General features: G+C 42.3%; 1 protein-coding gene and 1 long non-coding RNA gene across 7 annotated transcripts; one reads left to right on the plus strand and one right to left on the minus strand.

Annotated features, from left to right (window-relative positions):
• Nucleotides 1-947: 947 nt before the first annotated feature.
• LOC134207869 (uncharacterized) lies at nucleotides 948-18,834 on the minus strand. 6 transcript variants are annotated; one of them, XM_062683843.1, is made up of 6 exons: nucleotides 18,674-18,834; nucleotides 18,394-18,604; nucleotides 17,863-17,955; nucleotides 17,587-17,786; nucleotides 2,787-2,942; nucleotides 948-2,725 (listed from the first exon to the last, which is right to left on the minus strand). In XM_062683843.1, the coding sequence occupies exons 4-6, from the start codon at nucleotides 17,762-17,764 to the stop codon at nucleotides 2,400-2,402; spliced, it is 660 nt and encodes a 219-aa protein (XP_062539827.1). In that variant the 5' UTR covers nucleotides 17,765-17,786; nucleotides 17,863-17,955; nucleotides 18,394-18,604; nucleotides 18,674-18,834; the 3' UTR covers nucleotides 948-2,399. The 6 variants fall into 6 exon arrangements, with proteins under 6 accessions (XP_062539827.1, XP_062539825.1, XP_062539828.1 ...); XM_062683841.1 differs by having other exon boundaries at nucleotides 17,863-17,960; XM_062683844.1 differs by having other exon boundaries at nucleotides 17,863-17,960; nucleotides 18,376-18,604.
• Nucleotides 18,835-21,844: 3,010 nt separating this feature from the next.
• Nucleotides 21,845-22,876, plus strand: LOC134217311 (uncharacterized). The gene is made up of 3 exons (XR_009980991.1): nucleotides 21,845-21,961; nucleotides 22,017-22,124; nucleotides 22,194-22,876. It is a non-coding gene; the product is annotated as an uncharacterized LOC134217311 (long non-coding RNA).
• The last annotated feature ends 849 nt before the right edge of the window (nucleotides 22,877-23,725 follow it).

Here is a 23,725-nt window from a genome sequence, read left to right on the forward strand (position 1 = left end):
TTTGGGAGAATCGAACCGGCGAACGTCACCCGAAGCGAACCTGACTTAGAATACACTCTTTTACCATCTACCATGGTAGCTGAATGCAACTCCTTGCAATCCAGAATATCCACAGTAGACTCCATTGCATTCTTTAATCGGCCTTTTCCCGCAAGTACATCCTTGCAAGTCAGGCTCGCTGCGTTGATCACACCTTCGATTTCGACCTCCCGCGAGGGGACATAAACCAAATATTCAACATTGTAGGCCTTGTCTTTAGCGATTTCGTTTGCATCCTTGTATGTAGGTGCGGTTATGCGTAGTTTGTTCCGATTTACCTGATGGAAATCAGTTTTCGGAAAACGACGCGTCAAATCTCGCTTAATGCCGAGAAAATCTAGGCTTTTCACTTTCTGCCGAAAGTAAACAACCCAAGGCCCAGGAGAAGATGCATGATAGAATCGTGTGCGACCACCATCTTTAGGAGGCCCACTGCCCTCCGCAGTCTCCGCCTCCATTATCACCTCGCAAGGTGTTGGAAATATAGTTATTACAAGCTAAGAACTAATAACTATTAACTAATTAGAAAAAAAAACTAATAAAAAAAACTAATTCAAACTATTCTAATCAGACCCACTCTGTGGGAGAACAATACAACAATCTTTGCCACTTATCTGCGGCTGCTGCTGTAGGTAGCAGCAGTAACAATAGCTCGCTTCACTGGCGTCGCCAGAAGCAGCTACTTCCCCTCGCCGACAGTGATCGCCTTGGATCCGTAGGTAGGATACGCACCACACAATAGCACTCGCACTACCGAACACAATCCGCGATGAGACACAGCACACACGTCTGGCTCGTTCGAACTATCGGCACGGAATGCATTACCATGGTTCGCTTGCTAAAAATTATGAAGATCAAAATGTATACAAAAGCTTTCTCAAATTTTCCAACATTCAATAACTATGCCATTTTCCATTAAATTTTATTACCAATAGTTTTTCTTTTCTACAGTTTTCTTTTTCACTTATAACCTCGACTTTTTCGGTGCATGTGTTCAAATAGTTTCGATCGGTTCTGATCGTCAAAGTTCAACTATCCGCTAAGACCTTTCAATAATTTATCCCAGTTTTCGATGCCAACTTTAACGTGCAATACTTAGCCTTAGAATACTAATTATTATTCGAATGTTTTCTTCTTCTTGAGAGATATGTAAACAAGTACATAAACAATAGATACGGAAAGGGTATGGAAACATGGACCAGGTACCGAATTGTTTCAAATGATTTGCACTCGCGCGCAGACTAAATTTGGATTTTTTTTCCCTCGTGTAATGAATTTCGATGATTGAAGTGAGTGTGATCGTGTCGAACGTAAAACATCTAATTGCACATTTTCATTTTGTACCGTGGAACGAATAAAAGTATGATAAATGCAAAACAAAATTAAGTACTTCTACTTTAATGCACGTGGGCTTGGCTAAAAAAATAACTACGTTTAAAGTAAATGCGTTTAGTTTTACTAAACTAACAAAATAGTCTAAAAAGTAGTTTAAATATATGTTAGGGGGCAATCGGCGAGAAGCTACAATTTCTCAAACAGTGTAAAGTTAGCTTAAATACGGTGGATGGAATACTGAAATAAATACAGTAGCTCAATCTATAGTTAAAACTGGATCTAACCTCAAAGAATAAGTACAAGCTGGACGGAATGAGAATCTTCTTACGTATCTCTTATAAAATCGACTAAAACGCACTGCTACAAGAGAAGTAAAAATATTTTGTCTAAAACTGCAGCTTCTCTAGTGCCTGTAAGTTCTAAACCAAATTCAGTGATGTATAGCTAGAGAGACGCGTGTTTTGCAATAAAAGTGGAGAATGTAAGCAATCGTTAAAATAGTAGAATAAAAAAAGTTGTACAAAATACTTTGTCAGATCCAACATGTCTGGAGCCTCGCACACTCGATCGCTCTTTCCGTCCCATAGATCGCTCTCACAAAAGGAAGAGCGAAACTCCTTCCGTCATTCGTCACTAACCTCTGTTTCGATTCGTTCATGGATACATATTTGTGTATGTGTGTTTCGCGCTTTGTCGTCAAGTGTTTAAAAACGTCCTGACATTCCTGTTCTTAGCTGCTGTCCTCGATTTCTCAATTCGTTCCCGTTTCAAACCAAATTAATCTCATCTCAGCGCAAAATGTGTTTGTTTGTGTTTTGTGTGTTTTCCTGTAAGTCGCAAGTCCAATGAGAGACGATCAAATTCAAATGTAAGCACGCTACAAGAGAGAGAAGCTTCAAGCTTGCCTTCGTTCCGGAGATGCAAAATATCACGAACGTAAATCAACAATAGTCAGCCGCGATCCCCGTTCGTTCCCCTGCTTACCAATCGTCATCGTCATCGTCATCGTCCCCGGTCTCTTGACCCTAGGCATCCTCTACGGTGCCGCCGATCGGTCGGAGAACGATCCTGGGGTCGGGATCCAGCATCCGGTCGGATTCCTCGGCACTGCTGAGGCACGAGTCCTTGTTGTCCGGCATCAGGTTCCGTCGTTCTTCGTCCTCCTGGCGCGTCGGAATTTCCGAAACCGGCGCGTACTGCGTGTGCGACACCAACGGATCGGTGCTGGGGTTCAGCGCCAGAATCTGACCGCCGCTGTTGCCCTGCAGCTGACGGGCCAGGCCTTGCTTCTTGGAGAGGGCACACGGGCAGACGCAATGGCGGCGCCAGTCGGCAACCTTGATGTAGAGGCCTTTGGGGAGCGATGTGGTTAGATTTGGAGTGAGAGATATAAAGGAGATGTTTTGACCTACCGAGAAGAACAAATCCCAGGATGGTGATGAATACGCCGGCCACTATGAGCCCAATGTCGAGTTCTTCCTCCGGAATGCTGCCTCCGTCAGGATGCGCCTCGGGGTGCTGTTCGGTGTCGGAGTAGTCCGCTGAACCGCTGGCAATCATGGCGACACCTGAGGGAATTAAAATAGATGCAAAATATTTGAATTTGCGTACCAACATATTATTTAATAGAGTGCTGAACAAAAACCGTTTATTGGAGATTTATTAGGAATAATCAAATCTTTAACATAGTTTTGGGCATTTGTCGGGCAAGAGGATCTCAAGTAACATTTCATGTTTTATTCCGCTCTGGGAATGGTTTTCAAGATAAATTTATAAGATCTAACAATAAAACCGAATAATACACGGCAAACTTCTGATGACCACTATAAGAGTAAGATATTGCCAAGTGGCCCTCTCCAGATAACCACTATAAACCTATTATAAGAGCATTCAGAAACCCTTTTTAAACCACCTGCAAAAAAGGGAATTAGGCTGCGGTAGCTGTCAAAATGTTGCTCTGAAAAAAGAGAAACAAAACTTTGCAGAAAAATAATAACAAAACGGATTATTGGTAGAAGTTAGGGGAAGAGGCCCCAAAACGCCCCCCCGATGCAAAACGCCTTTTGTGGTTTCCCACATATTTACCGTCATAGTGATGTCCGGAAAAAAACTAGAACTAAAATCATTTAGAATAGGGGAATAAAGTTCCAAAAAAGTACATAGGAAGGGCGGAAAAACCGAAAATTTCCACATTTTGAAGAAACATCTAACATTTTAGCGAGGCAAAACGCCCTAGTAGCAATAACCTACAAAGTACTTGCGTCTCCACGGACTATCCATACTAGAATGCTGATTCGCCGACGCGTGGTACTTTGTTCCCTAGGAGCTGCCAGCTAAAAGGCGTTTTGCCTCATGAGTTTTCCGGCAACGGAATATCACCTCTTTTTTGAAATGTGAATATTATCAATATGATTGAGATTTTTGACAATTTTTGATTGGCATCAACTAGCTATCTTGTTTAACTGATGCATAATGTAAAAATACCCATGAATAGCGATACAAATAAGACAATAGAGCAGTGTTTGCTTAGCTAGGGCATATTGCCCCCCCTTCCCCTATGATGATGACAGCAAAATAATATTTTTTTCAGGTTGTTTTTTTTCGATTCAGTACAATTGAAAGGAAGTGCGCTAATTTTATGGTCAAAGCTGGTGAAAAAATAGGGTTGAACACCACGCGCCGGCAGTATAACGTAGTTCAGGAAAATAAATAAAAAATATTCATTACCACAACACCAAGGATGTCCACTAAATCGATTAGTACTTTTGCCCAAATTATTAATAAATAAAATTTATCAGAAAAAGTATAATACGCGGTGAAAATGTAGTTAAATCATGAATTTCAATGAAATAATTCACTGACTGCGAAATGATACTTCATTTTCAATATAGCCAACATGGAATTTGATCAGAAAATTTTCGCTTTTATTAAACACCGTCATAAACTCTTAGCAATGCAAACATTCTCATGGGGGTTATTCATTTGACCACATTATGACCAAAAATTTGAGCGTTGAGAATTGGATTTATTATGCTCTTTATCACAACGATAGGTCTGTTCGTATGGTGAATAGGCATTTGACGTTTGAAGCTTTTTTCAGCAGATTTATGAGAGGTTTATTGATAGTTATAAGAGCACCAATAAAACTGAGCAATTAGCATGGTGATTGCTGTCATAAGTCTTCAATAAGAATTAGATAAATCCAAGAAGCATGGAAATTGTTACTTGGGATGCGTCTAAACGATTGACGTCTCCAATCATACGGCCATGAAGCTCACAATTGATGGGTATAGAAAAGTTTTCGATGAATAACTGCAGTAATGGTCACAGAATACTAAGTTGAAAAGCTAGCCAAGATCCAGCTAGAATGTGGAGTTATTGAATATGAAGAAGAAAAACATGTGTCATACCAAACATAATGTTTTCGAAAGTTATTGCGTTATATTATACCTTTGTATTTTCTGGGTAACATTTTTCTCCATTCGAACAGTAGAAAAATTTCAATAGGTTCAAATATTGTCCATGAAGTGTAAAACTACCCGTCTACCGATTTCAATCGGTTAAAATACGATCCAGGAAGCACGAAACTACCATAGAAGACTATCATGCCATAACTTGTAGCAGGAAAATGCATATGCGCATGATGGGATTAGCTAATTTTCCCAAAATTGACCATCAAACCGGTACTTGATAAAACCGTCTACCGTTTCCTATCGGTTCAAATACGGTTCAGGAAGTACAAAACTACCAAAGAATGCCATAACTTTTTAAAATCATGAAGTTTGATATGCCGCATGATGGGGTTTGCTTATTTCCCAAAATTGACCCTTGAACCGGTACTCGGCAAATCAGTTTACCGGTTCCAATCGGTTCAAATACGGTTCAGGAAGTACAAAACTACCATAGAATGGCATCCAGTTTTCCGCGAGCGGTAATGGCCGCCAGCTTGCCTGCGGGTCAGTCTCTGATTTGACGTTTGTGGAGGTCAACTGCACCCACCGCTCCGAGAATTCTGACCAATGTTGCATATAAGAAGGTGCTGATTCAGTGAATTCAAGCCTTCTTATATACCACATTGATCAAAATGCTCGAATGGTGGGTGCAGTTGACCTCCAGAAACGTCAAATCAGAGACTTACCCGCAGGCAAGCTGGCGGCCATTACCGCTCGCGGAAAACTGGATAGCTTTTGAAATCATGAAGTTTGATGGGTCGCATGATGGTATTCGCCTATTTCCGTAAAGTGACCCCGTAACAGGTTCCAGCGGAACGTCCGGATTCCGGAATACAGGCCATATTTCGGACCGATCAAATTCCTGATCAAATTTGGTATAGTTTATGCGTCGTTTCTTTTCAAAATATCTAAAATAATCATTTCCGAAGTATGCGTTCTGGCATATGGCCAAAAGCTAACCCATTTTAAATCAGTAATAACAAAAGATATTTTAGTTACTAGATAAAGATTGTCGCTTCGGTTCCCTTTGTTCTGCTGTCCGAAACATGTGTGGTACATACCTGTCAAATCGTATGGATTTTCCTTCTTTGACATTTAGCTCCCCTATCTTCGCCAGCAAAAGATGTTCCGGACAGCGACGACAGCGACAATATTTATCTAGTAACTAAAATATCTTTTGTAATAACTCCTGTATCAAGTGGCCAGTCCCAAAAATTCATAGAGCACCTAAAACTTGAATAAATACCGCTTCTTTTGGTGAAAGCTGCAAAAAAAATGTCAAAAGACAAAAAAGTTACAGCCAAAAAGATTTTTATTTTAGTTTTCAAAAGGGGGGTTGGTAACGGAGGGGTTGAAGTAATGTTCATTTATACTATAGGGGTAGATCCCCCAGTGAGAGACACATAAGCCATTTATCGAAATATTCTCTAGCAATCTGATATTAAATACACGAAATATGATCATCGGTGATTCATACAAACAGTATTTCATCATGTAACGTTTTTCGACGATTTATTTTGATGATAAATTTTGGTGAAAGATTTCCACCGTTTAGAAAAGTGTCCCCAAGTAATGGACACTATTGTATCATGTTAAAATATATCAAAGTTCCTATAACATGAGTAAAGACATTAAACAGTGTTATTTTTGTGAACTTCCAGTCATGTCGACGCCAAAAAAATCACCCGAATCAACGGGAAACAATTTTAATGCGCTGAGCGATGCCATCAAATGATGTTTAAGTAACGAAAAAATGGACTTTTTTATCGAAAGCGAAAAGTGATAAGTGAGAAATAAGAAATGTGAAGAGAGCAGTGAGATGTCAGAAGTGAAAACAAAGAAATAAATTGCGAAAAGTGTGAAGTGATAAGTGAGAAGCGAAAAGTGGAAAGAGTGAGATTGAGAAGTGGAATGTGAGAAGTGAGCGAGGAGTAAGTGAAAAGTGAGAAATAATAAGAGAGGAGTGAGAAGTGAAAAATGCGAAGTGAAAAGTAAGAAGTGAGAATTTAGAAGCAGAGCAGAGCTGTGCACCATCACCATCAACTCATTTTAACACCCTGATATAGACACGCTTATTCCTCTGCATTCCACACTCTCCTCTGTAAGCTATAATAAAGTAGGGGCAGCGTATATTGTTACGCCGTCACTACACACCAGCCGTACTGGCAACCCTGAGAGAAGAACGAGAAGGCAGTGAATATTTCCATTCAGTTATGTACCCAAATCTGTATAATGAAGACGTATTAAAACTATAGACACTATAGGTTCCATAGACGAGCGCAGGCACGGTTGGATCATTTCAATTAAGTGTGTTTTTTCTCTTTTTCACAGTGTACACACGAATTTGACGTCAAACATTCCTTTTACTTCAATTGCAATCGTGACGTCATGCTCGTTTGGCTACACTATTTGAGAGTTCGTTTGACTACACTCGCCTTCGCCTCAGCTTGTCTATGGAACCTATAGTGTCTATAATTCAAACGAGTCTCGCGTGTGTTTGTTTTATCCGTGTCACAAAGCGCAATTGTCGGGAATCGTTCCGGTGAATCCACTGGCCTGTTGTGTGTCGGTTCTGTCCGACTGTCCACTCTGCATATCCCATCATCCTCAACCACCATAATGGCACAAAGCTGATTATTGTGACATGATCATTGAAATGATCGGATTTGGTTCTTCCAAAAGATATTTTAGTTACCAGATAAAGATTGTCGCTTCGGTTCCCTTTGTTCTGCTGTCCGAAACATGTGTGGTACCTTACTGTCAAATCGTATGTATTTTTCCTTCATTGACATTTAGATCCCCTATCCTCGCCAGCAAAAGATGTTCCGGACAGCGACGACAGCGACAATCTTTATCTGGTAACTAAAATATCTTTTGTTCTTCCATCATTCTCTAACATAGTGAACTATGAAAATTAATGCAAAGCATAGAACAAAATATCTTGTGCAGTGGAGATACACATTTAGCCGTGTGTCACATGGTATTCATCAGCATGAGCATCGTTCCTTTTGGTTGTCTTGGACGCTCTTTGCGCAATGATCCATATAGAAAGAGTATCATTTTAAGTCTTCTATCAATTGACAAAGGGCATCCTGATATTGCACAGCTCTGCTTAGAAGTAATTAGCGAGAAGTGTGAAGTGATAAGTGAGAAGTGAGAATCGAAAAGTGGAAAGTGAGAAATAAGAAGTGAAATATGAGAAGTAAGTGAGCGAGTAGAAAGTGTGTTTTTTTTTTTTCTTCCTGGACAATGGACTGCTCAACAGACATCCTGGGTTGACCAGGAAGTGCGGGGTTAGGGATCACCGAGGGCGGCAGGACTACATCCCGACCCGCTAAACCGTTTCCATTGCCGCCAAGCCCATAGTCCCTTCGGTACAACCAGAAAGTTATGCTTCAAAGGGGAGCCAGTGCACAACGCACCCTCGAGGTTAGCTGCGTGTCCTTGCAGCACCGAACATCGTAACTCGCTTTTTAGAAAAACACCATGGTATCGTGCCAGCGCGTTGCCGGCTTTTCAGGTGGCCTTACCACGCCCTATGTCCACGGAAGGTGGGAAGGGTCGACTTCGCGCCTGCTTCCCTCTGCACGACTGGTATCAAGAATGATGATGCCCCGTGCACCCCAAATTGACCTTTCTGCGATAGGGCCTATTCGCCAGCACACAGAGGGACTTGCCGACGCGAGGCCTACGCCTGCCCCAGCCTTGACGAGGACCCCTTTCCGTCCTCGGGCTCGGAACCCATTCGGTTGACCGACGCCGCGAAAGCGACGATACGATGTTGTTCTTCGCGCGGCCACTTGTTCGATAAAAGGATCGAGTTCGACCACAAAGCATAACCACCGGTATGACCCATGAAGCCGACTCAGATCCCTTGGACCACCTCTTATTTGCGCCTGAACTAGCCATCCTTGAGTCCACGCGCCACCTTCTGTGTAGCTCCGAGACGATTTGGGCGATAGCCGATAAAACGGCGTTCCAGCCAACTTCGTCTTTACACATCCTCCGAACTAGGTTGTCCGGGGTAGTGTCCAGACCACATGTGGCAAGCATGTGGTCACGCATTGCGCGAAAACGTGGGCACACGAACAACACGTGTTCCGCCATTTCCTCTAAACCTGCGCACACCAAACACTCGGGCGAGGCCGAGCAAGCCAGCTGCGTTACCTGCACTGTGATTTTGCAGCACGCTTAAAGGCCGGGCACATCGAACCCCCCATGGGGTGCTTGCTGTTCACAGCTTTGCTGGAACAAATCAAACAATTGGGAGGGTTCATGCAGCATTGTGCCTTATGTCCCTCCAATCCGCAGCGTCGGCAGAGATTGCTTCTGTCAGGGCCTTTGCAGTCCCATTGCTTGTGCCCCGGTTCCAGGCACTTGAAGCAAACTTCGGGTTGCTCGTATATGCCCACAGGGCATACCGACCATCCCACCTTGACGCTCCCTAACTTGACTACCTTGGAGGCGTCCACTGCAGATAGCCGAACGGCTGCGGTGGGCGTCTCCACTTCACACTGTCGCCGCAGTGCCGTGACGAGCTCTTCGACTTCAGTGATCTCGTCCAGGTCTTTAACCCTTAGATTCACCTCCGTCGTGAGTGCCCTCACCTTGACCGTCTCGCCTAGGACTTCCTCCGCCAACTTCTTGTAGGCGGCGCCCTTTTGCGAGACGCCCCGCTTCAGCTCGAGGATCATCTCGCCCATCCGGGTACGTCTTATTCGACGTACGTCGGCGCCAAGTTCACCGAGCTTGACGTCACTCCTCATCGCCTTCAAGACGTCCGAGTACTTAGCCTCGTCCGCCGTGATGACTAGGGCATCGCCCCTGGAGTGATTGGCGCCTACCCTAGACTTCTTGCTACCCTCATTCACCTGGGCCTTCTTTTCGGCCCTTGACGTCTTCGGTTTCCTCTTGTTCTTGACCAGGGTCCAGGAGGCGTCATCCCCCTCTATTTCCCTGGTCTGATGCGGCTGAGAACTTTCAGCCTGCCGTAGCCCCTTACCACCGTCTTTCCTGAGTGGACGGACCTTTCCAGGTCCTTCCTCCCCCGGTTTTGGAGGTACCTGGCCGGGGTTCAGCTTGCCAGCCCCACTACCCTTGTTCGGGGTAGTAACCCTCCGCGTTTTGGAGCGGCCCCCAGGGAGCTCATCCCCTGGAGACTGTCTCCCCCGTTTTTGTGTCTGCTCCGTTGGAACAGTCACCCCCGACGTACCCGCAAATATGTACTTGAGTCTCAGTCTGGGTAGACTTTGGCACCACCGTCTTCGCTGGCACGCCTTCGGTCGATTCGACCTTGCCCGAGTCCGCGAATCCTTGGGCCTCAGTCTGGGTAGACCTCGACTCCACCGATTTCACGGGTTTACACTTGGCCGTCCCGACCGCCCTCTCCAGCTTGGCGTCCAGCATCGACTTTCGAAGTTTCTGCAAGCTCCTCTTGAGGTCCTTGCTGATATTATGCTTCGATGACGCAAAGTCGATGATGGCGTCCAGCTGTTCCGTCGCCACCTCGAAGGCCGAAAGCCCATCGCGTTTGCGGTTCATCGCCTCCACAAACCATGGGCCGTCAATAACCCCTACCGGCGTTTTTCTAGCCGAGAGGAAGGTTGAGTGACCCACGCTGGCGCTGCGCACTGAGCTGCCGACTATTGCCTCTGGCCTCCTAGGCGGAGACTTGAACAACCCACCTCTTGCGAAGGGGTTGTCGCCTACACTACTACCACTAATTGAAGAATTGACTTGGTTTTCCATTTTGGTCCCACGAGTTGCTCGGGAAAAGAGGTCCACCACGCCAGAGCCCAGCATGACGCGGTAAGGGACAATTACTGTGGAGGGTGCCCAGGTACCCCACAGGCTCCGTTAAAGGCCTAGCTCATTATTTCACCCCCCTGGCCATGTATCCCCTCGGCACGGGTCGCTTGACGCCTTGGGATTAGGGGTTAGGGACGATGGTCTGCAAAATGGTGTCACTCAGCCGTTTGAATCGAGAAACATCCTCCGAACCGACATCCCGCCTTCGATGCCACGCGCAAGTCCGAATACGTCTTCGAACACGATAAGGAAGTCTCGATACAAAACGATGGCCGTCAGCTCGCAGATCATCTTCATGGGCACTGCTTCCTCCAGGGGACTTGCAACGGCGTCTGGATTTGCGTCCAGATAGCACGTTGAATTTCTAGCTTCTAATCCTTCCTTGTCACGTGTCCATCAATTCGGCTTGTGCGGTTTGCTGAATGGTTGATAATCGGCCGAAAAACTTTAAAAAATATGACAGCAGAAACAAACTGCGACCGTTCACGCACAAATGCTTGCTGCGACTCAGTTATCACTCAAGTAAGTGAGCGAGTAGGAAGTGAGAAGAAATGAGAAATAAGAAGTGAAAAGTGCAATCAGCAGTAAGTTGTACACAGCAAAAAATATATTAATATGCCATGACGCAACTTCTCAAGACGTACCCAATAATTCTATGTAAAAACAGATTTTACGTATTTTTACGTCGGATCGATGAATTTGTACATCGCTCAACGTAAAATCTAATTGTTAAAAATATTTTTATGTCTGCGTTTAACAAGCATAAAATTACCTCTTTTCTTATGCATTTATTGCATTCGAAAAACTGCACTGCGTTAAAGTTCAGAAACAAACAAAATATTACATTGAAATGTGATAATATTGCGCTAATTATATGTAACATTACATAACCGAATCAGAACTGTCATCTGAGGCAAGTTATCGCCTGAGGTTTTCATTTCAATTTATTGCATTTCGTTGTGAGTGACGTTCTTCGGAAGAAAAAATAGTTTGTGGTGGCAGAAGTATTGGGAATGGCTGTACGTCATTCAGGCATCTCAATTATACTCCATTGACTACACTCGATTTTCGTGCGGAGCCAGAATGTATCCGAAACAAAGGAATCCTGCAGGTAAGATCATTTCCTTTGCACGAATGGTTCAAAACATTTTCAAAGTGTTTTCCTTTTTTTGTTGCAGAACAACCCGGTGGAATATTTACTATTTGTCCAATTAGGGGATCAATAATCATGATGCGGGAGACGCATTGACGGGCCTGGGGCACCAGGAAAAACCGAAATGTTACCGATCGGTAAACGGACCCAATGGAGGGCAGAGAGAAAGAGGAAACAAAATAGATAATCGATCACCAATGTCAACCAGAATCAATTTGAGAAGACAGGTAACACTCTCAAGGCATGGTTTTTAGAACTGATCAGGAAAGTTTTCCTAGTTACACTTGTTTTTTCATGCTACTTTTGTTTTTTTGCTGATGAATGATCCTGTAGAATCCTAGCTGAAGGAAAAATTGTTTTTACTTAACCCGTTTCGGTCAGACTTATTAATCAAAATTGAAATAACCCGTGTGGGCTCATTTTTCGTCCGATTGCCATGAAATTTTCAGGAAAGGAGCGTCATCATGTCTATCTTTTGGTACACTACTTTATTTGACCATGTTGCCAATCCGGGCGGATTTTTTAAGGGGGGGTCCTGGGTCAGGTGCAGTCGAAGGCGGGTAATTTTTTTAAACAATTGATAAATGAACGAAAGTGCCCGGAATGTTGATGCAAACGTGGTCAATCATCATTGACCAGCATAAGAAGTTAGTATTGATACAATTTGATTACCAGGAACCAAGAACCTGATTCTCCAGGGTAGTGGACTCTTTTCAAGTGGTGTCATACTTCATCATACTTCATGATTTTGAAAGACAAGCACAATAAATGATTTTTTGAGAGATTTTGGACACATTGGCCACGTCCGGAAGTGTTCCCGGGAGCCTGGTTCCTCCAGGGAAGGGGACAAATTTCGATTAGCACCGAAACCCATCTTGCGACATATCAAACTCCATGATTTTGAAAGATAAGCTCAGTAGATGAGAATTTCAGACGTTTTGAATACATTGGCCACGTTCGAAAGTGTTCCCGGAAACCCAATACCTTCCAGGAAGTGGATAAATTTAGATGAGCATTGAAACCCATCTTGAGACATATCAACCTTCATGATTTTGAAATACAAGCATCCAAAGGAATCCATTTAGAAGTTTTCCTATAGCAGAATTTTGTTCACTATACTCAAACTTTTGATACGTATTGCAAGTTCTAGGCTCAAGGCTCGTTTAGGCCATGGCTATTCAATAACCATCTATCAATGCCTCTCGGTCATCAGGAATATGTTATGGATGATTGAATACATACCCAAGGTCGGAGTGACAAAAACAAAACTACTGTCGAGGCTGTAGATAACACAGTTATGGACACAAGGACAAGGACGTTGTTCCGTTTAAGTGGCGTTGCAATATGCCACGCATCTGGTGAATTCTTGGGTGATTTGGAATTCAATGTTTTTCATAACAGAGACAAAACAGGTAAGTTGCTGTATTAATAACACTTCGGTTTATTACTGTTCCGACAATGTTTCTGATATGTTGAAAAACACTTTGAGCTCAGCTTAGCAGGATTTCACTTTTAATAGTCACCTGCATATTCCGTATAAGGTACAATGAAGTTACAGATGACTTTGTTGTTTATGTAGTGCACTTGTAGCAGAATTTCCAAATAGAATTGAGATGTTGCAAATAGCCTCCACCTCTTGCGCTTTTTGGGTCACAAACAGGGGGGTAATATGCGGTGCATCGCGCCTCCTCTGCATGTAGTATTAAGCAAATGTAAATAAACAATCCCACATTTTTTTCGTTAGTTAGCAGTAGTGTAGGTTAACCACTATCCTACAAGATTCCAGTTCGAAAAATGTTACACTTGCCAAGCGGGGTGGCCCGCCTTTCCCAAGCGGCGAGGCCCGGATAATACATCTTAGGTAGGCTTGATTTGTTCGTGGATGACAGGCTTGCTCCTCCCCTGGTCACAAAAGAGTTCCAAATACGACGCGTTGTGCATAAGGTGCACGCCAGAGTAAACGCGACGAGCGATGCGACGCGACGCGACGAGCGATGCGACGCGACGCGACTCACGTAAAAGAATAACAATCATTATCAACAGGCTGTCAAATTGCACTGTCGCGTCGCGTCGCATCGCACGTCGCGTTTACTCTGGCTTCGCCCTAACTCAGACGTTTAGTAAGTCACACCACAGTTGTGCTTTCGTGCTGTGCGGTTTTTTCTCTCTTTGCGGAAGGATGTTTTTTATACTACCCGAGGCTATTTTAATTTCAACAGTACTTCTCAACGCTATTTGTACCCACTGATCCCGTTACGATCTTTGCAAGGACCCGTGCCTTCGTTTTACGTTGGACTCGTTTGCGGAAGTAAAATTCCGACAAGTGGTGGTAATCCTGCAGGGACACCATTCTGGAAAATAAACCTCTTAGAAGGTCACGTCTCCACGCTCAGCAATGAGTATTAATAAAAACAATAGGAAGGGTGAGTCTCTGAATTCGCCACTTCCTTTTAAGAAACAAGGTTTTATGACCGTCCTGCTAAAGCGCGAAAAAAAAAGAAGTAAGCTGGAGACTTCAGATATTCCTTCTAAATCTAATATCGGAAATAATTCTCCTCCATGTTTCATGTCCGCAGAGGACAACCGGTCTAATAAGCGTCTTGTACATGACACATTTGGTGCGGTGGCGAATTTTTTTTGACCGCAGTTTCTTCTGGAGCCCGTAGTAGACCTGACTTCCACAGATGATGCGCCTTCGTATTTCACGACTAACATTGTTATCAGCCGTTAGCAAGGATCCAAGGTAGACGAATTCTTCGAACACCTCGAAGATATTCCCGTCTATCGTAACACTGCTTCCCAGGCGAGTCATCCGCGAAACAAATAAATTGACTGTATCTTTTGAAAATCGTACCCCGGCTGTTAAACCCGGCTCTCCGCAAGACACCTTCTGGCACAATGTTGAACAACAGGCACGAAAGTCCATCACCTTGTCTTAGTCCCCGGCGCGATTCGAACGAACTGGTGTGTTCGCCCGAAATCTTCACACAGTTTTGCACACCATCCACCGTTGCTTTGATCAGTCTGGTAAGCTTCCCAGGAAAGCTGTTCTCGTCCATAATTTTCCATAGCTCTACGTGGTCTATACTGTCGTATGCCGCCTTGAAATCAATGAACAGATGGTGCGTTGGGACCTGGTATTCACGGCATTTTTGAAGGATTTGCAGTACAGCAAAGATCTGGTCAGTTGTCGACCGGCCGTCAACGAAGCCGGCTTGATAACTTCCCACGAATTCATTCACTAATGGTGACAGACGTCGAACAATGATCAAAATACTCAAATTTTAATACAAAAAATGTTCACACCTCGGGAATTTGGTCCGCGGATTTTTTCCCCATGTGTTTTTGCACATGCGATTTGAGATAGAAGTATGCTACGTTAGATGATTGACGTGTTTTGCTTTTGCGGAAAAAAAATCTTTAGGGTCATGAGTCTGGGTCTGTAGGGTCATGGGTTCGAGTCCCATCGAAGGGAAAGTGGTTACCTCCAATACATTTTCCAAATCAATATCTTCCACATAACGTACATATTCACATATGAGTTTTCATAACATTGGAAGAAAAAATCTTTGTCAAAATAAGAAAAAAGCTGTACCGTGAAGTGAAACAAGATGAAAGACAAAATGTTCCAGTCGATAGTTATAAATAGCTCGAAAAATTTCGTGTAAGAGTTGAAGCCAAGGTTGAAGCTTTGTTATACTGCATCTAAGACGACCTAACGTTCTGCTTGTTCTTCCGGGGATTAATTCGTATAAGTTGTCCAGTATTGGTAAGATGGTGTCCATTCAGGTAAGTAATCATTTTCAAATACTTGTATCGAGTGCCACCAATGAGCTGGGCGACCATAGATCTGTACCAAAAATGTAAAGCGTGTAGTTCTAATTTTGTTCTCGGGGTATTGCGAAGGTCAATAGTGAAATTCAAATCCCTGCCATTCCCAGGAAGTTTCTCGAGTGAAAAATTGTCTTGACTTCACCCGACTCTTGGTGGCCTCCAGTTAAAAAATAATCCACACGTCATTGCTAATAACAGTAGATGTGCATATTCGCATAGACTCGCATGTGTACATAATATTCGTATAATATGATCGGATCTGTAGCTTGTCTCGAAAGCGGCAGGAGTATCCAAAGTTTTTAATAAGAAATCACATGGCGTAGTGAAATTTATTATCCAAAGAGAATTTTCACATGAAATAAATTGCAATTGCATCATTCCTTACTGATATGAAGTTAATTGAATGTCAAGAACGCTGACAAGTGTTCCATAACTGTGGGGGAAAAGTACGTGCACAAATAAAACAAGCAAAAAAATGAATACCCTACATACTTGTTCATTGTGATCATTTTCATCATGTCGTGAGGCAGATTGAGCAACTCCATGAAAACAGTTTTAACATCCTTATGAAATATGAAGAAATTCAACTAACGCAACATTGTATGCATTCGTTACCTATTATATAGACCATAAAAAAATGATCAAAAAACATTACCCAATTATTTATCTTTTTGTCGTGTTTTTATTTGTATGAAACATCTAAAAATGTGTATTATCAACCTCTTGAAGTCTAATTTATTTTTTGAGCGACGTCATATGGAGGTTTTCTATGAGGAAAATTTTAATTCAAAGGTAAATAGAAAAAGATTGGTTACGTAACGTAATTAGTCGTTTTCAGCCCCCCTCATACATGTGTTTCGTGGTTTTTGTATGAAGCATTTCAAATTTTTTACTCATATTTTTTCATCTTTCATACTCGATGAAGATATTTTCTGCTTTGGTCAGTTTATTTTATATACTTCTTTCCTTTCTTCCAGTTCGATGGTTCCATTAATATTGAGTAATAGAGTATTAAGACTGTGAACTGTGCCGTGTGATGTAAAGTGTCTTGATGTTATATACTTTATTCCCACTAAAAATATATGTTTGAATTTTACCATAAAATTGATCTGTTTTAGAAAATAATGAGGCAAAGCAAAAATTGTTCTATTATTCCGCCACAAAATTGTTCTATTATTGTCAGAGGGGTTTTTGTAAACCAAAGATTATGAAATATTGATATTGATATTTGATATGCAAAGAATGATCAGGCCAAATTTGAGCATAATTAGTAATAGAAAACCCCCTGACAATAATAGAACAAAACCTGCCGAAACCGTCGTTTCCCCTAATTGAACCGTTTGTTTGAGCAACTACATATGTGAAATTGTGAATTGTGATTCTGAATTCTTATCCAAAAATACGTATCCTGACAAAAAAAAACACGAAAAAAGGTTTTATTATGATAACGAAATTATGATTTTTTTTTTTCGTTTTTTTTATTGGTAAAAATATCAAGACGGTTCGTTTACTGATAACTCAGTAAAACCATAATTTACTGAACTCGAACTGTAAAAATAATTACCTAACAGCAGAATCCTGGGTAAGTGTGTTTGTTTTTGTCAATAGTTTTGCAGCTTGCTTTCGAATTGCTGCCTATTGTAATTGTAATTTTATTGAGTACGATAATCTGTTAGTTTACACTGTGCATCAGGTCAACTCAGTTATTTACTCACTGCCAGTCCTACAAAATTTTCCATCTACTTCCATTCCACTCCCATTCATGACCTTCCCCATCTTGATTCAAGCACGAAAAAGTACCAAAACAAAGGAAACCACCCCCGACCTAAACTCTCTCCCGCTCAAAATAGTCCATTCGTGTACGTAGCCTTGAACATAATTTCCACCCCCCGCCCAGCACTTCCTAGAAACGAAAAATACCCCCGTGCATAATGGATAAGGCCATGCGACCTCCTGTGTACCTACCAGCGGCCAGCGATATGAGCCCGAAAATCAGCACCGACATCTGTGCGGCCGGTTTGCGAAGCATCTTCATCGACGAGGCGGCCGTGGTCTGGGCCAGCAGCCCTCCGGCGGCACCCGTTCCCGGACGGGTTTCGTACGACACCGTCGTCGGCTGATACACGGGACCACTTCCAGGCATGTTGGTCGGTTCCCTTCAAGTTCTACGCATCGGAAATAAACATAAATGAGAAAATTATGATGTTATTCTTTACGAAAATGTCCGATGTTTCCGCTTACCTTTCGTGGCCTACAATTGCAAATTGATTTCCGCCTTTGCACTTGAAGAAAACTTCGTACTTCACTGCTTCGACTGCTGGTGGTGCTGCTACACTGCTCTGTGGACGATTATTTATGATTCATTCGATCGAAAACGTCAACGCAGGTGGGAAGGGAAGAAAGTTGTTCTATCAAGCCACTTTTTCTATCTTTCTCGCACCGCTACGTGTAGTGTTCAAACATGAATACACTATTTGACTATTGCTTCAAAAATCGAACTCAAGTAGGCCGTTACAATCTCTGTAACCTAATACGCTTCAAAAACAATACCATTGGTAGCTATCCACAAGACAACATTAAACGACCAGCACTGTGGTGACAAAGATATGCGTTCGCCAATATTGTTCGCAGGTGGACAGAAAGTTCTACCAAATCCACTAACCAACTTACTCCACTGACCCCCCGTTTATTGGCCTCTTTTACTTGTAACGAAAACAACTAATCTATCACTGCTACCAGCTGCTATCACTTTACAATGGCTAAAGAACCCACCGAACAGCAGCAATCGGCTTAAAATTCCTCACCACCAAGTGGTAGAAACTTTTCTCCTTTGTTGGATGGTGGTTCGCTTCTTCGCCGAGTTGAACCCTTTCCTTATTTGGTTTTCCCTTTTGCTCTGTTCTTCGTCTTGATTCCCAACTTTTCACCAAGCAGTTGCCTCGCGACTTGGGAAAACTACGATTGCAACCTACTGCACCGCCTACTGTTCTACAATGCACACGTGTCAATGCCCATCCCTGCGTAGAATTTCCACAGATTCGATTGAATTTACCTTTATTTTAGGAAAGCACTCTTTTCCCGATGCAACTCGACGTTTTGTGTCGCTTTTGCACCCGTTCTGATGTAGCACTTCGCTAATCACGTCGTTTTCATTCACAACACAACACACCTTCTCTATGGTTAGCAGCACTCGGCAGCATAAGCAGCAAGAAACTGATTCATGGTCGCACCAACACAGACAGCAGCATGGAACGATTCAATACTGTTATTCTTTGATGCTTCGATTAACGAAACTCGAATGATAATGAATTATGCTACAGCGATTGAAACCTAAAACTAAGCCATTTTAATAGATGAAATATAATTAATCCAAAAGATTCATAAATATTATCTTATTTCCAGTTTTCAATCAATAGTAAACAGTGATACATCATTAATTATTGTCTCGTACTCGGGTTACTTGTAACAACATTCATGCCGTTTTATGTGTGGGAGGTTTGATAGTGAGAATGTGGACACTGCAAAGCTTACAAATGACGAATCGTAAACGAATGGCCCATCATTTATTGCTTTACCTTCGACAGTCTTCAGAACGGTTGTGTCAAACTGTCACGGTAAATGTGCAGGGTTTGGCAGCCAAAACGAAAATGTATATTTCGAATTATGAGCACGAAGAGGCGCTGATTGGTGTCGTGCAATGGGTCAATGGATTATCGTTATTGCACTTTTCCTTTACCGTGGACCCCCGATAATTTGAACGGTACCTCATTCAAATTAACGGGGTTCATTTTTAATTTGAACTTCTGGTTACTCTATTTGCATCAGAAAAACTGGTTTCTGGCCGCTCTCTTTGCTGGTTTGTTTTGATTCTGCGTTCCGTTTCACGATGTTTTATTTATCTTCTCTCGATTCCACGTGCTAAATGACGTTTGAACCATTTTTAATTTGAACGATGTTCAAACCAACGGGGTTCAAATTAGAAAGTGTTCAGATTAAAAGCGGTCATATTACCGGGGGTCCACGGTATCTTGAGAATGTATTTCTATTCACCGGTGAACGACATTCGCTGTATCACTTCTTACCGATCTCAAAGAATTGCTTATTGCCACATTGCCACTTTGTTATTTATTACCATTGCAATGGTTCACTGGCTGGTTTGACGATATTGTAACGTTGTCGGTCAGAACTATACGAGATTGATCACTACGTCTGCTTGATGATAAACCATTAACTGTTCTCATGTGATTACGTACTAGAATTTAATTGACAAATATTTTACCTACCTGTATTGTATAACTCCATAATCGTCGGTCTTGGGCGAGTTCCTCCAGTTTCCCCGAACTGTCAGGGTCCCCAGGTCCGATTCCACCGCGTGCAGCCAGCGTGTTCGTGGCCTTCCACGAAGTCGCCGGCCACTATCTGGTTCTCTGTTGAATATTGTTTTCGCTATTCTTTCTTCCGACATTCGCAAGTGACCAGCCCACTGAAGTCTGCCGTATTTTATACGATTTACAATATTTTCTTCTTTGTATACTTGATACAGCTCATGATTCATGGGTCTGCGCCACACACCATTTTTTAATTTCCCTCCGAGTATTGTACGCAGCACTTTTCACTCGAAAACCCCGAAAGCTCTCCGGTCAGCTTTTTTTAACGTCCATACTTCATGTCCATAAAGGGATCAGAGTTTTGTATAGAGCAAATTTCAGTTCCGTCTGCATACTGTGGGACCTATGCTGGTTACGTAATCCGTAAGAGGCCCTATTCGCAGCAGCAATACGTCTTTTCACTTCACGGGAAACGTCATTGTCACATGTCAAAAGCGTTCCAAGGTAAACAAATTCTTCAACAACTTCAAACACATCCCCATCAAGCACTACCTCAGCAATACCAATAGGTCTACCTTTATCTCTATCCGCAACCATGTACTTTGTCTTGGTAGAGCCTATCCTCGCCGTCTCGCTGTTCAGTGGGACAAAAGCCTTCACTACTGCTCTGCGATCGTTTCCAATGAGGTCGATGTCGAGGTCCGCAAAGCCCTGGAGCATATGTGACCGTGTGATGATAGTGTCGTTCCTCTGCACGTCAGATCTCCTAATAGCGCCCTCGAGTGCAATGCTGAACAATAAATTCGAAAGTGCATCACCCTGCTTCAATCCGTCTAAGGTTGCGAGGTTGACACTTCGTCTGCAATCCGAATACTTGATTTCGAGCCACCCAGCGTTTCACGTATCAGTCTAATCAGTTTCGCCCAGGGATTGAATCCTAAAGAGAAAGAACAAGTCTCTCACTTATCATCTCTGTATACATATACGATATGTAGCATACCGCGAGAGACTTTTTTCGCAAGCTGTCATGATAGAGAACTGATTCGGGATGCTATACCCCATGATAAATTTCTTTTAGAAAGCTCCAAATCCGGGGAGCACTAGCTCTGATGATGCATTTCAACTTGTTCTACACAGCTGTGCAGTAACCAACACGAAAGGAGCGAAAACAAAGCGAGAATCACCATTTTTCTGTGGGGGCTGCCTATCCGATTCTTTGTTTGCATTTGTATACAAGTTTGATAAATTTGTTATCATGGCTTCGGAATAGCTTTTGCCTCTCTTTTATCGTTGTTCGTTATCTATTGAGAGCGATTTCTGCAAACCCTGGTTTCGCCGGAAAACCATGTTCGGACATTATCTGCCACAGCTCATTTCATTTTCATTTATTTAGTCTACATCTACAACATCTACTACATCAGTCTACATCCTCCAATGCGCCACACGCTCGCCAAGTCGTTTTGCACCTGGTCTGCCCACCTCGTTCGCAGTGCTCCACGCCTTCTCGTACCTGCCGGATCGGAAGCGAACACCATCTTTGCAGGTTTTCGGTCCGGCATTCTCCTTGCAACATGTCCTACCCATCGTACCCTTTCGGCTTTAGCACAGATAACAGACGTTTATGCAGGAACAAATTTTATTTGAAAACGTGTGTAAATTTTCAAAATAAAATACGTTGAAAGTCAATGACTCACTACCGCCATCTACTCAACTTATTGCGTCAATAAATCTGACATCAGAGACGATCGAAATGTGCGCATGTCGATCTGTCAACAACCGGTAAAAACATTACAACGTTCCGAATTTAATGGTCTCTTTCGTCATAATATTTATATGAGTATAACACCGTATACCTCGGCCGTATTTGTAGGGAAATCGCGAAATTAAAAAAGGTGAAAAAGGGGTGGACCAGCAGTATCGATTTCGAAATGTGAAAAAAAAGTATGATAAAACGGTAGATGAGTCATATGGAGAGAAATCAATCACAGTAGCTGTTGGTTTTTATTCACTTGGTAAATAACGGTATATTTGTAGTCGAAACTGTACTAATCTATAAACTTTTCACAGCTTTCTAGAGATACAGATAGATATATCTAGGCACAGCATAACAATCCTTGCTTCCTGGGGTTCACTGTGGAAGAATAAAGTGTCACAAAACAGTGGAACATCTGCAATGTAAGTACATAATTGACCATTATCAAAATCAATAAGTTTTTCATACTTACCATTATTCCATTACAACAGGAAACAGCAGTTGCCACTCTACATCATGTTGTGCTACAGTATTCAGATAACGGTAAATATTGTTAAAGGCCACAAGAATTTTTCTGGAGAAGGATTGAAATGAAAATTGGAGCTGCTGTTGGAGAAAAATCTAGTGAATGCTTAAAAGATCTTGCCAGACCACCTGAGTCAAATTCTGGAGCAGGACTGGTGAGAAATGAAAATTTGAGTAAGGATCATCAAACAGACGATACGGCCGTTTCGAGGATTTACTACACGCTCGGCAAAGGAAATGTACTGTATAATGCGGCTTTGCATATCTGGGGGTTACATTGAAGGCAAGCTGTATCAAGAGAAGATGGAAACTACGCTGGCGCAAGAAGAAAGCAGTCGAGAAGAAGTTGTAGAGAATAGTTGAAAATTTTTGTATATTCATCTGGTTTTATAGAATCTTTGGAACGTGGACAATCGAAATGTGGATGAGCTGAAACCAATATCGGAAAAGCTAGAAATTACGCACACAGTAGAGTTTATTATTTAATCATAAAATGGATAAAATTCATAAAAGTTGAAGATATTGTTGAAAATTCGAGTATACAATTTGAAAACTGCAGTACATAAATTCGCACAAACCCTTTTTTATTTTTTTAGAAAAAGTAAAAACACATTGAAAACAAATAAAGAATGATAGCTATAATAGTAAGTTAAACGCCAAGTGTATCCAAAATGTGTTTGTGGTCCTGATTCGCTTTACTGTTCATCCTCATGTAGATTCAGGTAGACTCATACGGATGGCTTTGCGGTTGCGTTTAGTACGACGCTTATTGTTCTCAGCGATCTTATTTTTGAACCGAAGATCTCTTAAAACAGTTTTTGCAAATGGATCGTCCAAAGCGCTCATAGGTGATATATTGCTTCATTCGTAGTTTAACATCTCTTCGATTCTCGAACAAAAATTTGTTAAGGTGACACGGGAAGCACTAACAATCATCAAATCGTCATCATTTTCATCATTGAATGCTTAACTTTTTTCTACAACAAATATGATTTTGAAAAAGTATCACCGGCGCGTGCTTACTCGCAATCTACATGCTGATACATTTACAGTTACATCAAACAACTAAAAACCGAAATACGCCGCTTCAAAGTTGCGAGGTGATAATGCTAGAAAGAGATGAAAGATAGGAAAAATAACACGGTGTTTAGTGCCTCCCCGAGTCACCTTAAACTTTCGATTAAATACGGCAAAAGCTATCATTCCAATATCGTACAGTGTACTGGGCTGTATCTGGGATTTCAACACAGAAAATGAGTAGTCCTCGTTTTGTAAACATTCGCTATTCTGCTCGACCTTCAATTGTGAACGGCATTTTGCATGGGGAAGCTTACGGATTGCTGCTCCAAGGATATACACTAGTGCATTTAAATCTTTGGTGTGGAATTCGAACGGGGTATCAACATCAAGTGACTCATGCTCAAATGAGTGCTTCTTAATATCTCTGATAGAAGTGTCTTCAAGGTCATCCTCATTCAGAAGAAATGGAACTTTATCC

The sequence above is a fragment of the Armigeres subalbatus genome, chromosome 1 (genome assembly GCF_024139115.2).
Source record: "Armigeres subalbatus isolate Guangzhou_Male chromosome 1, GZ_Asu_2, whole genome shotgun sequence".
Classification (NCBI taxonomy): domain Eukaryota; kingdom Metazoa; phylum Arthropoda; class Insecta; order Diptera; family Culicidae; genus Armigeres; species Armigeres subalbatus.

What these genes read in the sequence shown, in the direction of transcription:
- LOC134207869 (XM_062683843.1), bottom strand. Translation starts at nt 17,764, where the DNA reads ATGCCTGGAAGTGGTCCCGTGTATCAGCCGACGACGGTGTCGTACGAA. An exon ending in GCTCATATCGCTGGCCGCTG is followed by an intron (nt 2,943 to 17,586) that starts GTAGGTACACAG and finishes TAATTCCCTCAG; the next exon opens with GTGTCGCCATGATTGCCAGC. An exon ending in CCTGGGATTTGTTCTTCTCG is followed by an intron (nt 2,726 to 2,786) that starts GTAGGTCAAAAC and finishes CGCTCCCCAAAG; the next exon opens with GCCTCTACATCAAGGTTGCC.